This window comes from Echiichthys vipera (assembly GCF_963691815.1).
Source record: "Echiichthys vipera genome assembly, chromosome: 22".
NCBI lineage: Eukaryota > Metazoa > Chordata > Actinopteri > Perciformes > Trachinidae > Echiichthys > Echiichthys vipera.
Window position 1 is genome coordinate 21,904,629 of NC_139847.1, and position 17,382 is coordinate 21,922,010.

General features: G+C 40.0%; 1 protein-coding gene across 2 annotated transcripts in view; it reads right to left on the bottom strand.

Annotated features, from left to right (window-relative positions):
- Positions 1–1,774: 1,774 nt before the first annotated feature.
- The window catches only part of camk2d1 (calcium/calmodulin-dependent protein kinase (CaM kinase) II delta 1), a gene marked incomplete at its 3' end in the record, with an annotated part of 134,940 nt that continues 119,332 nt past the window's right edge, over positions 1,775–17,382 (bottom strand). Inside the window, exons 16-19 of one of the 2 annotated variants that reach the window (XM_083937192.1) lie at positions 8,112–8,187; positions 7,924–8,018; positions 5,639–5,867; positions 1,775–3,534 (exon numbers count right to left, since the gene is read on the bottom strand). In XM_083937192.1, coding sequence (XP_083793318.1) covers positions 3,531–3,534; positions 5,639–5,867; positions 7,924–8,018; positions 8,112–8,187 — 404 coding nt within the window. Of the gene's footprint in view, positions 3,535–5,634; positions 5,868–7,923; positions 8,019–8,111; positions 8,188–17,382 lie in introns of those variants that run through there. The other variant, XM_083937193.1, reaches the window with a different exon arrangement.

A 17,382-nucleotide genomic window follows, 5' to 3' on the forward strand; every position in this document is an offset into this window, starting at 1 on the left:
TTTATCAAACTTGCGTGGAAATGGGTGCAGATCTGAGCGCATAATTGGTCATAGGAAAGGACCCACGTGTGATTTATGAAACATTCTTATCTGACCAATCTCAGCGTATGAATGAGCGGGCCTTGATAAATGCGGCGGTTGAATTTGATCGTCATTAACATGTTACACCCCTAAATATTCCTGGTTTGGAGGCCTCGCCCACTGAGGTCAAACACGGAAAGGAAGAACGCAGATTAGAAAATAAACTTTTCCGACACACCGATCGGCATCCTGACATCAGAGATGGAGCAAAATAAAGATGTGCTTTTTGGCAGTCTTAAGAGTGGAATAAAAGGGGCCCATAAAAACACTGTATGGAAAAAAATAAACCGAGGGATTTAAACCGAAGCAGCGCTCCACTGTGACCCGAGTGCGCCTGTGCGCACTGTTGGACAGGTGTGCCGTATTCAGCACCCCTGCCGTGAATTGCACCCCCTCGCATTATAGCTGATATTCAAAAGATCCATTTAATTCATTTTATAATTATGGCTGCAGTTTATTTCCACAGAATATAAAAAAGGTGTTGTTTTGTGTTCGCTATTATCGAAGTTTGTGATTTTAAACTCTTTAAAATAGTTTAAAGACTGTAAGTAACCAATGGTCTGACCGTTGTGGGTTACCTGTATATAAATTACTCCTATAGGTGGAAACAACAGCCTTCTGATCCAGAATATCACCTATAATGCGAGGGGTGCATTTCACGGCCGGGCGCTAACGGTGGGTCATTAGGTATTCCGTAAGAGAATACCTTTGTCACCTAGAAGAACCATACCAATATGTTAATCATCTGGTACCTTGTTTGATTTAATGCAATTTATCGAGGGTAGCCACTTAACCAAGGAGATGACTTTGGCTCTGCAGTGCGTCTTGCTGCAGCCACGCGCCAACACATTCATTAATTCATTCATTCAATGTCGGGGTCGCGGGGGGCTGGAGCCGAGCTGTTTTGATATTTAAAAGAATCGTGTGTGTCCCCCCTGGCCACCTGGCCACCATGTTTAAAAGCGACAGCTTGGCATCACAAATCACCTCTACATTTATCGAGTGGTAGTTTTGGCGATTGATGAATGCGTAATCATTCATGGATGGTGCCTTCAGACGCACATGAGTACAATAAATCGCTCCAACCACAATTTTTATATTTTTTTTAATTCGTTTTAAGAATCCGTTTTGATCTTTTCTTAATATGTGACTGCTTATGCTTAATGACAGCTGAGGTTTGTTAATTATTTTCAGTCAGATTTTGCTGTGCTGCACCGCAAATACACAGGCTCAAATTTGCGTTCACGATCTCAGACCTGACGTGAGATTTGATCGTAGCTCCCGCTCACGTCCAAATTGATAAATACCAACGTTTGCCAGGAAATGGTCGTACGCAAGTTTTTCTGCCGTACGTTTGATAAATGAGGCCCAATGTATGTAATTCTAAATTTCTAAGCATTTATAATGCTGTATTGTAATTATTAGATTTCTTTTTGGAGTTTTGAGGAGGTTACAAGCACACTGTAACCCACAGAAGGCCAGATGTGCAGTAGAGCCAAAGGCATATGAGATAATACAATTGTTTGCAGTATACACTGCAATAAATACTTTACATATAAAGTTTATCTACAGTATATATGTATAATCGTGATTCTTGATGGGACACACTTAGGGCCTTCAGCCAGTGTTAAATAGAGAGTTATAACAGTGAGAAAAGAAGACAAAATAAGTACAAACAAAGTAATTTGGCATAAATCACACATTTTATTTGATATTACTAAAACATACACCAGGCTTGTCCCATCATGGCTACTTTATATACCAGTGTCCCATCAGGAATTCCAATGCATCTTAGAAAGATAAAAACAAAGTGTGGTGTGTGAGGGACAAATGTGATTCAACAAAAGAATACAAACCTTTTCCTAAGCAAAACAAAAATCTCAATATCACTGAGCTAAATGGAATAATCAGTGAACACCCCTTTATCTCCAAAGCTTTCCCTGTGCTTTGCTTCTGGTCTCATTCAGATTTAATTTACCAACATTTCACAACGTCTCAAGTGTTATTCAAAAATATGAATCTGCCAATGGAAAGGGGATTGTTGGAAATTAACAGTGACACTAAAATAACATGATAATGTTACAAGAACTTAAATGGTGATTTACTGCTAAATAATTCTGGCTAAAAATCTTATTACCTCACTCACGATTAGAATGGATGGCTAACTGACCTACATCTGGAAGTTCATTCATTCATTCATTCATCCTCAACCGCTTGTCCCTGTCGGGGTCGCGGGGGGCTGGGGCCGATCCCAGCTGACTACGGGCGTGAGGAGGGGTACACCCTGGACAGGACACCAGTCTATCGCTGGGCACATAGAAACGCACAGAGACAGACAGCCATTCACACCTACGGGCAATTTTAGAGTCATCAATTAACCTAACACTTGCATGTATTTTGAATGCAAACCTGGAACCTTCTCGCTGTGAGGCGACAGTGCTAACCACCAGGGTTAGTATCAGGATTCTACTTTATTCTTATCCAGTGTAAAACATTGGCGTACACCAGTGGAACATGGAATAAAGATGGGACTCAGTCAAGGTTGATGGGCTTAAAGGAAAGCATTCATAAAGGTAATGGGAGGGACAGGCATCAACATCACAATAACAAAAGTAAACACAACAACATAATTAGTTCCATACTGTATGAAAATATGATTTTAGTGGAAAGAGTCACAGAATGGTCTTTAAGAATTATATGTCTATAGTCTCTACATTCTATGATAAGATACTCTTCTCACATACTGCCCTGTGATGATGGAGCTTCAACAGACAAAATTAAACATACACTTAAACTGATTTTCTCTTTTTAACATGTATAAGTACAATTCTGAGGAAACATAATGGGCGCAATTGGCAAACCAGAAAACAGTTCAGAAATCAGTTCATATGGATACTGCTAAAGATTAAGCAAAGAGAGAGCTATTTACACCTATCACCAAAAGGTGTACGTCACCGAAACAAAAGCAAGCTTGTGCCTGACCTTTAATAGATGGCATTCTGAAAAGAGACATGAGTGAAAAGCAGTGATATATTGGTCATCGTGCCAAAAGGCGAAAACGTCATAACAACTCATGAGTCCTCAATATGTGCAATATTCAAATTAAAAAGTGTCACTACAGGATGACTGGAAGTTTCACATATTTCACCAGCCCAATAAAAACGGAATCAACTGGAATGACCGGGTCCCCTGAAAACCACTTTGATTTAAAACTACTGATCTAAAAAACTCCTGTAATGAACATCACACACTCTCACTACAAAATGATATTGTCAAGATTTGAATGCGTACAATGATCTTCAGTCCAGCAGCGACAATATGTAAAATACATACTGAGAGGGCACAGCTCGAGTTACTGTGGGCAGGGATTGGCTGAGAGATCTGATGGGGATATATGGTAGGCGGGGTCTGTGTAGGATGGAGGGTGTTCGTAGTGAAAGATGGTCCCCTCAACTGAAACACAAATATCAGGTGGATTAATTACTAGATAAAAAGCCATTTACACACAATTCAATTCAGTTAAATTTTATTTACAGCGCCAAATCATAACAAAAGTTAACTCAGGACGATTTACAGAGTAGGTATAGACAACACTCTATGACCTACACACACAACCATTGTCCCAGTTTGACCATCCTTGATTCCTCTGCTCGACTCCTCTCCTTGCATCTTCATCCATCCCATGAAAGATGTGAGCGGAGGAGGAAGAGACACAAGGAGCGAGAGGTTTAGGTGACAGGCATTTAACTAAATGAGCCTTGTTAAATATGACACATGGCACAGCTGGATTAACCTGACTCTGCAAGATGTTTTGATTCTCATGATTCTCATTGTGTCAGCATATTCATCTGGGAACTGTCGTTTGGAGATCTTTGGGGAAGGGGTGAAAATACTGGTTGCTGTCTATCACGAACTTATGGGCCAAATCAACCAATCAGATCAACGGAGTGTATGATGTGCTAACAGCATCAAGGCAAAGCTCAGAAAGAAAATAACATGTCAGTAAAGGATATTTTCCGTTTGTGTAAGGTGAATTTACTGATCCAAGGCCCAATTTCAGGTGCCCGGTCCATATTCAACAGAATGATCCCAGAGAAAAAAGAGGTACTGAGCAGGTTGTTACTGAGCAGCTTGTTTCATAGCTGCGCTCATCTGATCTTGGAAACCTCCATGTTATTTAACAGTCTCTTCTCATTTTGTCACACCTAAATCCGCCTCAAAACCAACACTGATTGGTTCAGTCTCTTGGCAAACAGCTCCAAGATTTCTCCGTTGCAAGTTACCAGACTGATCTGTGAGTAAAATACAATAAGCTCAGAGGTCAGGATGGACTCACAAGGCTACAGCTGTATTGTCTCCACATGGCTCTCACCGTGACATAGCGATGTGTTCCACTGCCACAGAGGGCAGTGTGGAGGTGTGAAATCAAGACTGGTTCATCCGTTGATCTGACTGTTGTCTTTAACCATACACTATAAAAATAATCACTTTTCACACACTCTTGTTGCCATCAAAAATATGTTTTAAACTTTCTTGCACAGAAAAAGAGGAAAAATGGGACATTGTTGTTATCAGGGCCACAGCCAGAACTTTGGATGTACTCTACCCTAGCAGGGCTCCAGACTTACTTTTTTCACTATGAGCACTGTAGCCCCCAACTGAAAATTTTAGGGGCGCAACCAGAAATTTTAGGGGCACACACGGTAATCAATAATAAATGCAGAAATTATCACATTTTCACTCTGCTATTTTAAGATGCAACATAGAAGGTAAACTGACAGCACCATCACTGTCATGACAGTACAATATTAAAATATATACCATACATTCAGTATAAGGGGTGTAACGAGACGATACACGATATTAAGTCCACGAGAATGAGACGCGATTTTAACACTATTTTAAAATATCAGTATTTTCTTTACGGGGGGCTTGATTTTAGCAGAGAGCTGTGGTGGTGTTGTCTTTGCATTGTACTTGTATTAGCTGCAGTGTAGCCTACACTAGTCACAGAGGTAAAGTATAAAACAGTCTGTGTGTGTCACCTGCTGCCTCACTCACTGCGCTGGGTGGAGAAATAAAGTCAATGAATCGGTTTAACACTACTGATTTAAGTGCACTCACTCTACGTCACTTTTGTACCAATTCATGTGTTTATGATTTATACCTCATATTCCTTACACATTTTGGTGCCTCCTGTGAGATTTCCAAATTGTTGTTACATATGTTGCTACCCTTCAAGGTACTACATGCTACTGCTTTTATAGCAAATTAAAACAAGCAGATGAGGAAACAGGAAACCAGGAAAAAAAATATTATTATTTTGCAGTTTTCCAGCCTTTGTTAGATAGGACAGACAGGAAATGGAGTGAGAGAGAGAGGGAGACGCGGCTGCTGCCTTGAGGACCTTCAGCCTCTTTACATGGGGCGAATGCTCTAACCACTTAGCCACCGGCCGCCCCAATCATTTTTATAGAAAGCAGCAGATTCCCAAAGACCAAAAAAACCCATCTCTAGTGAGACTGGAGAGTAGTGGAGGTGAAGGACAGAAACTTACTTGGTAGGCATGGTGGGTGAGCCAGAGCGGTGGAAGTGGATGTTCTGCCACTTGCTGTCGCGGCGGTGCCAGATGCGTGTCTCCTCTGACTGCATGGTGCGAGGCATGCCGTTGCCGTCAATATACTGGGTGAGGCGTATGTAGGCGATGCAGGCGGCCTCATCCCCGATCAGGTGGACGTGGGGGTTCAGCAGGATGGTGTGGATGGGCTGCTTGACCTTAGACAGAGCTACAGAGAAGAAGATGGAGGACGGAGAGGGGCTAGTTACTCACGGAGACACACTACACCAGGTTTTTGAATAGGCAGTGTACGAGCTAAGGGTTGTTTTAATATGAACGTTGATTTAGCTGTTTACCTGGTCTCTGCGCCCAACCTCGCGGTGAGCACAGCACAAAGAGCTGATCATGCGAAGGCCCCTTTACGTTACTTGTTCAAACAAAAAGTACTCTCACATGTTACTTTGTAATGTGTTACCCAGACACTGTTGGAGATTTTAATTTTATATAACTGATAAGACCCTTTACTCACCAAGTTTGTACTTTCTGAGTGAAGTGCACAAAATCGAGCCTGTTCTGAAAATTCCAATGATGAACGAACGAAGTGTAAACGTGATTAACACAAAATTAGGTTGTATACTGTATATTTTTAAATGAGAAACAATTTGAGACAAAAATACAGGACTTGATGCGCAAAAGCCTGTGTAGACCATAGTTGTAATAAATTTAATTTAATCTTTCAGTTCAACCATGGAAACAGTTTGGGTAACCTAGCTGTATGAACTGATTACATCCAAATTACTTATGAGTGAGTTTATTTGAATTCATACTACCTCTGCAAAGGTGATCATGTTTTTAGTCCCATTTATTTGTATTTTATATTTAATAACATGCTAAAATTTCCATTACATTTGATAGAAAGTTACACTATGGGCTAAGGTAGCTTTTGTTCGGGATCTTACAAAAAATAGTTTTTCCCAATTGTGAGATGGATATTTTTGGACATTTTAAATATTTTCCCATCAACTAAAGGGATTACTTAAATGGGAAAACATATCTGGCACATAAATCCTAAGATTCTATTACTGTGTGTTTAGATGCAGATTGAGATCCTTAAGCAATTTTGCGAGCATTAAAATAATTAAAACCACTTACAGTTAATTAAAATATTAAAAAAAACACATTTTCCAAGGTTTTATCTTGTGTCACACCCAATCTGTAGAGCTCAGGATTCCTTTGCTCTGCAGCCATGTCTGGCCCCCTAGCCAATCATAATCATAACTGAGCTTCACAGTTACCAAGGTAACTAGCCTTCTTACCAGGCTCAGGAAACTCAAATCAAACTGTCACCGCTAATCAAATATGAATCAAGATTCTGATACCGTATTTGATGCTTAAAATATTTTTAGAAATACATTTTAGTGTGCTGTTTAGCTGTCAACTGAAAATGTTTGTGACTGGGCTGCTATTTATTTCCTGCTTCCAAATGGACCAAGCATTGCCTCAGCTTGCATGTGTCACTCAGCACTACGTCGTTCTGTTGCTGTGATTGGTCGTAGGTCTATCAAACCGGGTCCAGGGGCATGTTGCTCTGCACTGTTGGTAACGCCCCTTTAAAATTGAAAATGAACTGAGAGGTTCTAGACTAATAGGGATTGCTACAGTGTCACATTAATCAATTTTTAAATCAAAATGCAGCATAATTCCGGTGTAAACTCATCCCAGGGTCTTTTTCAATAATTACATACATCAAATATGCCATCAAGACAATTCTTTTTGTGAAACAATTATTAACGGAGATTTTCCGGAAAGTCGCTAACAGCCGGAAGTGGCTAACACTGATTAGCTCGAGGCAGTACGGTGAACGCATTAAAACGTCTTATTTAACAACTAATACTGCTCAAAATAACACCAAACCTCTGCAGTAGCATGAGAAGAGCCCTTACACATAAAACAAAGCACAAACAACGTAGTTAGTGAACCCAGAGTTTATTAAAAAAGTGTTTAAAGACTTACCTACTGGCCCCTGTACCAGCTCCTCTCATAGTAAAGTCCATCCAAAAGGAAGGTTTTAAGTAATATCTTGCTGGGCAGATCATTTTACTTAGAGTCAATCAATGTCCTTTTTCAATAGATAGTTAATTGAAAAAAAAGACTCTTTAAATATTAAACTTTGTGCTGGTACTATTTTGGTGAACCTAAGAAGGAGAGATTCTTCCCAAACACATGTGCTGTGTGTCTGACAGCACTGATGCTTCACTCTACCATGTGAAACACTAATTCTTTACCATTCTCAAAGTAGAAGCGGTGGAAGTCGGTTCCCTCCACCAAGTTGCCCAAAGCCTCAGGCTCAAAGGATGTGAGTCCAGGATCACATATCTTCCTGAAAAAGTACAGCAGGCGGCCTTATTAGAGTCATGGAAAGATGTGAAGATTTGGTGTAACCGATATTTAAGTTTGGAGTAAACTAACTAACGTGTAGGCCTCAAAGTCGCCGCTGTTGATGGCCTCAATCAGCTGCTCCGTGACTTTAATGATCTCCTGCTTACGAGCTGAGAGATAGAGAAAACAAAGGGGGGCAGATTAGATAGAAACACCCCTGATCAATAAGACAAGAAACACAAATTATGGTTACTAATTGACCAATGTAGAGCATGAGAACAACATTGACCCAAAGTCACAACATTAATGGGGGGACTGAGATTCACATCATTTTCAAAAACACAGAAATACACGGTCACAGAAATTAATGAAGGAGAGATTGGCAGGAAGTTAGTCAGCATGGTTCAACATACTGTATAACAACATCAAAATTACCTTTCATGCTAAGTAGGTAAGCTAGGAAACAATGAATGGAAAAAATAAGTGCTGTTGTACACCCACTACTGACATTTACAACATGGAGACGACATTACGACGTTAAAGTCGCTTCTTTACAAACACACACACACACACACACACACACACACACACACACACACACACACACACACACACACACACACACACACACACACACACACACACACACACACACACACACACACACACACACACACACACACACACACACACACACACACACACACACTCACATTAAGTTTTTTTTTACCTCCAACAGCTTGAAGTTCACTGTTGTTCCCAGCTAACTGAACACTCACAGTCTGCTGTTTGAGCTGTGCGCTGAATCCCTCAAGTGACAATAAAAGCAGAAAACTAAGTGCAAAAGGGTGAAACATGCTCCCTTGTACACCTTCCCCTCTTGTTCGAGACTAAAACTAGCAGCTGCAGCCTCACACAGGCTTACAGGTAGCAGGGAGAGCTGGATACAACCAGAATACCCACTTCTGATTGTTTTCATTAAAAGCCTGACACAGTTCAAATAATGTGGACTTTACTTCGTAAACAGAAACTTAGTACTGATGAGGTTTACAGAGACACTATCAGTTTGCTAATGGGGCCAGTTTGCTTGGTGTCCACAACCAAGTCCACTAACTACCTTTATTCCAGTCATTTATTTAAGCACATTTTAAAGTTTAATTCCGGCACAAAATTATCCCATGGTCTTTTTCTGCACTACATTAGCCACTTCCGGCTGTTAGCGACTCTCCTGGATTTCTTGGTTAATAGTTCATACACGAAAAAAACTGTCTCGAATGGCTTATTTGATGTATGTAAGTGCCGCAAAAGACAATGGGATGATTTTGCTTAGGAATTACACTTTAAAAATCATGAGATTAAATCATGAATTAACTGTGATAAACAAAGTCCTTGACAAGTCAAGAGTGCTTCACTTCTCCTGTCTCTCTGAAAACACTTGCCTGACATCTACTATATGTTCCAGCATGGATCCATGTCATTTATAAACACATCTTTTTGATGGTATTAACCAGTGCCACTCAGTTTGCAATATGAGTAGAAGTTATGCTCCACAGTATCTGTGGAGTGGAATGATTGCTCTTTGAGCTTTTGTCAGCTGTAAAACAAATAGATGGAAGGTTGGCATGAATACACCCTAATGGACAGAAGCATACACTCACATGTAGCAGATGGTGATCACTGGAGTTCTATTCACCTTTTGGTGTCACTCAAACCTCTTGATTAGCCCAGCCAAAAGTATAATTTACCCTTGTTCTAGTAGTATTGACCTAGAGAAGAGATTTCATGACTCCGCTGCACAGTGAAGCGAACCGCATCATAACCATCTGTTTTTCTTCTCAACCTTAAGTAATCTTCTCTTTGATTTGGAACCAGATACATTTTTTCTTCAACAAAAGATTTTTTCTACATCAGCTTTTTCTAAAACTGTAACCCTTAATGGGCCAAGGCCATATTGGATATGACTACAAGGAGTCCATATAATATGTGACAAATGCCGTATAACATGAAGCAAGGTGTCCTGGTTCAGTCTACACATCCTGCCATCAAAGTCAAGCTTTGGCGGCAGATAAAAGTTGGAAAGAGAGACATTACAATCATCACAAGCAATAAGAAATAAAAATAACACCTGAGAGTCTGTGTCACAGCTCCGCCAGTAGAATTTGTAGATGCTTGATAATAGAATTTTTCTTTGTTAACACAAGAGCCAATGTCAGTAAGAGCCAATGTTATTTTTGTGAAATAATATTAAAATCCTTCAAATAAAACCTTCTGTGAAGGAAAATTTAAGCCACAGCCTGTGAGGATTTTGAGGGGTCACAAACCAAAAAGGTTGGGAACCACCAACTGACTGTATTCTTTCTGAAGATAAGTTAGGGTGTCCTGACAGCTTCTTGCCTGTAAGGTGTGCTATGAGACAGTAGCTCTGCACAGAGACACAGTGGAAGGTGTGGTTGGGTTTGGATTTATTAGTCCTGAAGAGGTCTTTTTTTTAACAATTTTGACTTTGACTTAGTTTTTTTTTTCTTTTATAGCATTGGGCATTTTAAAAATGTATTATGTTGAGCTGAACCACTTACAGAAGCTGAGTTAAGGTGACCTTGTCTATGAACCTGGAGCTAAATCCAGGCTGTAAAAGCCTGTCATGTCCCTCTGATGTTGTAATAACAAAAGTATCATAAATATGATTTAATACTCGCAAGGTTATATGATATTACTGAACCAAAACTGTTGTGAACACTCAATAATGAAGCATCTTTAAATGAGACCCAATCAAATTAAAATCTGACCAAATTCTGCGCTCTATCTAACTTTATTGACATACATTCACCTCTCTACTTCCAGTCCGTCCCATATATGTTACCCTCTTAAATCCACACACACACACACACACACACACACGCACACGCACACGCACACGCACACGCACACACACACACCTTTTACACTTCTGCCCTTAATACAAGTCTGACTCAGAAGTTTCAGATTTCAGATTGCAAGTGAACGCTGACCTTTAGTGACAACCTCGGCCGACAGACTAACTTGCGCTCTTGCGTCAGTTTAGCAGCTTATTTTGCATTTAGAGAGTGAATGTCTCTACCGACACACAGGTTGGAATAATCAGCAAAAAGGCAATATATTCTTTCATTAGTGGGTCATATGATCAATTACCATTGTTTCAACTCACTCAGATAACAGAGAATTAAATCGATCAAATCATCTCTAATGTATATGGGTATATACTTATGACCATTTTTATGTTGCTGTCTGAATAATTGTTGCTATCCATGGGATACTGTGAAAGGGAAAGTGGTTATAACCCAAACATCAACAGGTAATCTGTACGTGTTCAAGACAATCCTTCAGTCCACAAAGCCTAAATTTCTGCATTTAGCACTTGGCTTCAGCTGAGAAATATGTTAATCAGATGACATTAACAAAAAAACAGCAATAAAACAAGGAATTTAACTAGTGAAAGTGAAAGCAATGCATATCACATTCATAACAAAGGGTTAGGGTTTTGCACCTCTGCAAAATCATCCAATGGTCTTTTTCGGCACTTATATACATCAAATAAGCCATCAAGACAGTTTTTTTCATGTAACAACTGTTAACGGGGAAATCCTGGACAGTCGCTAACAGATGGACATGGCTAACACTGATTAGCTCGGGGCAGCACAGTGAAGGCATTAAAATGTCTTTTTTAACCACTAATACTGCTCAAAATAACACCAAACCTCTGCAGTAGCATGATAAGAGTCCTTACACATTAACTCTAGCACCAACAACGTATTTAGTGAACCCAGAGTTTATTAAAAGAGTGTTTTAAAGACTTACCTACTGGCCCCTGTACCAGCTCCTCTCATAGTAAAGTTCATTCAAGTGGATTACCAAAGTCAATCCAAAAGGAAAAAAGGTGACTTGCATGCTGCCTCCACATGTTTATGTGTGCATGAGACATTTCTGTTATTTTCACTCCCCTTTCTCTGCTCTAGATCTCTCTCTCTCTTTATCAGACCGCTCTCCAGGATGGTGTGTGTCGAAAACTTTTTTGCAATATTTCAGGTAAGATAAATGTTAAAAAGGAACATCGTAGTAGGAGTAGGGAGCTATAGGTGCTGGCGTTGATTATCTGGATGTACAACCAACGCTGCAGTGATAAAGAGCCTGTTGAAAATCTGCAAAGTTTCTCTTAAGTTACCAGCTAACAATAGTTCTAGCTAGGTTAGCAAGGTGCATCAGAATGCTGAACAAGATAATTTTAGTGAAAGTGAAAACACACTGGGCCTCATTTATCAATCTTGTGTGAAAATGGGCGCAGATCTGAACGCAGAATTGCTCGTAGGACAGGACACACCTGTGATTTATGAAACATTCGTATCTGACCAATTTCAGCGTACGAATGAGCCGGCCTTGATAAATGCGGCGGCTGAATTCGATCGTCATTAACATGTTATGCCCTTAAATATTCCTGGTTTGGAGGCCTCGCCCACTGAGGTCAAACATGGACAGAAGGAACACTGATTCGAAAAGAAACTTTTCCGACACACAGATCGGCATCCTGACATCCGAGATGGAGCAAAATAAAGATGTGCTTTTTGGCAGTCTTAAGAGTGGAATAAAAGGGGCCCATAAAAACGCTGTATGGAAAAGAATAACGGAGGCAGTCAACCCGAAGCAGCGCTCCACTGTGACCCGTGTGCGTGTGTGCGCACTGCTGAACCTGCACTCCTGCTCTGTAGCGGGGTTTGCCAGCGGGGTTTGATTTAATGCAATTTATCGAGGGTAGCCACTAACCGAGGAGATGACTTTGGCTCTGCAGTGCGCGTTGCTGCAGCCGCGCTAACACATTCATTCATATATTCATCTTCAACCGCTTGTCCCTGTCGGGGTCGCGGGGGGCTGGAGCCGAGCTTTTTTGAAATATAAAATAATCGTGTGTCCCCCCTGGCCACCACGTTTAAAAGCGACAGCTTGGCATCACAAATCACCTGTACATTTATCGAGTGGTAGTTTTGGCGATTGATGAATGCGTATTCATTCATGGATGGTGCCTTCAGACGCACATGAGTACAATCAATTGCTCGAACCACATTTTTTTTTTTTATTCGTTTTAAGAATCCGTTTTGATCTGTTCTTAATATTTGACTGCTTATGTTTAATGACCCGCTGAGGTTTGTTAATTATTTTCAGCAAGATTTTGCTGTGCTGCACCGCAAATACACAGGCTGAAATTTGCGTACACGATCTCAGACCAGACGTGAGATTTGATCGTAGCTCCCGCTCACGTCCAAATTGATAAATGTCGAAGTTTGCCAGGAAATGGTCGTACGCACGTTTTTCTGCCGTACGTTCGTTTGATAAATGAGGGCCAATGTGAGAGAGTCTGTCAGAGTTCCAAGACTAGACTTTCTTGCCAAACTAATCGAGATTCGTCCAACTTAGTGCAACGCCATTTACGTTCCAATTTTCACGATTTAATTCACGGGTTTGTGAGTTATACCATGGGGCTTACTTCCTCTGTTTCATTATCTTCTGTTTTAAAGGAACAACAGAGTCGAGTGTTGTTCGTAGTGAGTCTGCAACACTGTCAACAAGGTGATCTATTTCCGAGAAACTATAACGTTAGTACAGGAATCTGGAATATTAGGATAAGGCGTTAAGGAATTAAATGCAGATGGAATCGCTTCCTTAAATTTAGTTACAGCACTATCAGATAAACATCTAGTGTAGAAACTTTTGCCCAGGGGTTAGTAGTCCTGTAATATGAATTCAAAAGTTATTAAATAATGGTATGATAAAATAGGATTCTGTGGAAAGACCATTAAGTCATTGATTTCCACACCATAAGCCAAAACAAGGTTGAGGGTGTGATTAAAACAGTGAGTAGGTTTATGTACACTCTGACTAAATCCAATCAAATCTAATAGAGAGATAAAAGCAATACTAAGGCTATTGTTATCAACGTCCACGTGAATATTAAAATCGCCTACAATCATTACTTTAGGACTAAATTTGAAAGAAACTCTGAAAATTCAGATAGAAATTCAGAGTATGGGCCAGGAGCACGGTACACTATACCAAGTATAATTAGCTGCACATTTTTCAAGGTTGAATGTGAAAAACTAAGAACAAGACGTTCAAATGAATTATAATTTAGTTAAGGTTTAGGGTTGATTAATAGGCCTGAGTCATAAATAGCTGCAATGCCTTCTCCTCGACCACTGCCTCAAGGAATATGAGTATTAATATGACTGGGAGGAGTTGATTCATTTAGGCTAACATATTCTTCATTACACAGCCAGATTTCAGTCAGACAGAGTCAATCAATATGGTTATCTGATATCAGATAATTTACTAATACAGCTTTAGATGGCAGAGGTCCGATGTTTAAAAGAACACATTTTATTGTACAACTTTGTTGCATCATCGTCTGTTAATTCTTGATTTAGTTATTTAAAATGATCCTGAGGCAGACAGCGTTTGTATAGGATACCGAGTTGGAAAATGCTCCAGAGGGAGTGCAGAGAGGTGTGTAAGACTGCAACTCTGCTATATTTAAAGTGTCTTGAGATAACTTTTGTTATAATTTGGTACTATAAATACAATTTAATTGAATTTATAGCTTGGCTAAAAGACTGACAACTTGCAAGGTGATAGAGATGGCAATGTTTTTCTACATTGGCCAACACCACCATTATGGCAGTATTAATCGATTTTTCTGGCCCCTCTGGGAAAGAGGAACAACCTGCAATCATAATATTTACATCCAATCAATATCATCATCAAAGTTGTTATGGCTAACCAACACAGAATCAACACAGAGCAACATTAGCATTCATTTGCACATGCTTGTGTCCAGCTAAAAGCAAAAATTAAGCTTCTCTTAGCTCTGTGTTGGTCTCCATCAATATTATACTCAGCTTTTTTTCTTTTTTTCCTTTTAAGGTGGTCTTCCACACAAAACTCATCAACTTTGTTTCAAGCAACAAATTGTTTTCAGAGTGTACACGACCTGCCCACAGCATCAAAGAGCAGACAAAGATAAACATCTTGAAGCTAAAGAGACACATATTCTCCCAAAAGTTGGAGGAGGCCAAACCAGAGCTAATCATACTGTCAATATTGGACTTACTACTATAAAATAGTATATATAATATCTCTAATATCTCTATATATAATCTCTCTCTCTCTCTCAGAGTTAGTCACAGAGTTACACAGGGTTCTGTCCATGGACCGATTCTTTTCACCTTATATATGCTTCCCTTAGCAAATATTATAAGGAAGCCCTCCATAAATTTTCATTGTTATGCTGATGATACACAATTATATTTGTCGATCACACCAGAAGAAACTGATCAGTAAGATAAACTTCAAATGTGCATTAAGGAAATAAAAAGCTGGATGACCTGCAATTTTCTGATGTTAAACTCAGATAAAACTGAAGTCATTGTACTTGGCCCCGAAGGCCTCCGAAACTCAATAGCTAAAGATATTGTTACTCTGGATGATGTTGTGTTGTCCTCCAGCACGACAGTAAGGAATCTGGGTGTTATTTTTTATCAGGATATGTCCTTTGATTCTCACATAAAACTAATGACAAGGAATGCATATTTTCACCGGCATAATATTGCAAAAATTAGGAACATTGTGTCTCAGAAAGATGCAGAAAAAACTATTCCATTTGTTACTTCTAGGCTGGACTACTGCAACTCCTTCCAAGTGTTATTCGGAAGACAGACACTGTCCCCATATTTAAGAGTAAACTTAAAACTTTCCTTTTTGACAAAGCTTACAGCTAAGGCTAACGAGCCCTTAGCAATGTTGTCATTTTTAAGCTGATTTTGTTCTGCTTAATTATGCTGCTATAGGCCTAGTCTGCCGGGGGATAATACTTTTCCAGATACTCTGAGCCTCTCTCCTCTCTGTCTGTATCATTCATGTCTCATCAATGCATGTTACTAATTCACTTCTTCCCCGGAGTTGTTTGGGCTTTGTCGTCACGCAGGTCTCTGCTGATCGTGGTGGTGCCTGCTGCCGTGGTCCTGCACGATGCTTCCTGCTACTATTATAATCTATAACCTTAGCTGTGCTTGTTTCTACTATTCTGCTGTATTACCTGCCATAACATATAAGTCATATTCACATTACTATAGATATTATTATAGTTACTGGAAGTGTGTCTGTCTCTGTCTTTGTGTCTGTCTTTGTCTATCTCTGTCCATCTGTCTGTCTTTTCTCTCTTTCTCTCTCCTTTTCTTCCTCCTCAACCGGTCAAGACAGATGGCCCTCCTCCATAGAGCTAGGTCTGTCTGACGTTCCTGCCTGTAATAGGGAAGGTTTTCGTTGCCACTGTACTCTACGGGGGAATTGTTGGGTCTATGTAAATCATAAATAAGTCATAGAGTGTGGTCTATACCTAGTCCATAAGTGTCCTGGGATAACTTTTGTTATGATTTGGCACTATAAATAAAATTGAAATGAATTGAACTACTTCCCAACAACTATTCTTAGGTTTGCTGTGGTTGTGGTGGATCGGTCATGTGGTGGTGTGGACGCTTAGTTTGAGGGGATGTTATTTGACCAGAAACTAAGAATGTGTCAATCATTTCATCATTAAAATATAAAATAGTAAACACACAAGTTATAGTTTACAGTTTGTAGTAGTACATTACACTCACACATCAGCAAGAGAAAAGGTGAAACAAGTGTTGTGTCCTAACGTGATACTTCACATATTGTGAGTAAGTGTCACCTGTTACATAAAATAACAGTGGTTAAGCAAGGCTTATAAAAAAGGGATGTGGATTCAATTGAATTCAATGTCCACCCTCCCAAAGTCAGAGTGAAGCAGCTAACCAGCTGTAGAGTTGGGTATTGTTAGGCTTTATCGTTATCTTATGGATCTGCTTTTCATAAGTTATTTTTTATAACTAAAGTATTATGTTTTTCAAAAAATTGTCATTTAAAAATGATAAGAAAAGTCCTGGGGCTACACGGTGGTGTAGTGGTTAGCACTGTCGCCTCACAGCGAGACGGTTCCAGGTTCGCAACCCGGCCTGGGCCTTTCTGTGTGGAGTTTCCATGTTCTCCCCGTGTCTGTGCGGGTTTTCTCCGGGTTCTCCGGTTTCCTCCCACATTCCAAAGACATGCATGTGTTAGGTTAATTGATGACTCTAAAATTGCCTGAAAGTGGTTGTCTGTCTCTGTTCGTCTCTATGTGCCCTGCGATATGTGCCCTGCGATAGACTGGCATCCTGTCCAGGGTGTACCCCGCCTCACGCCCGATGTCAGCTGAGATCGGCTCCGTGACCCCGACCCCCGGATAAGTGGTTGAAGATGAATGAATGAATGAATGAAGAAAAGTC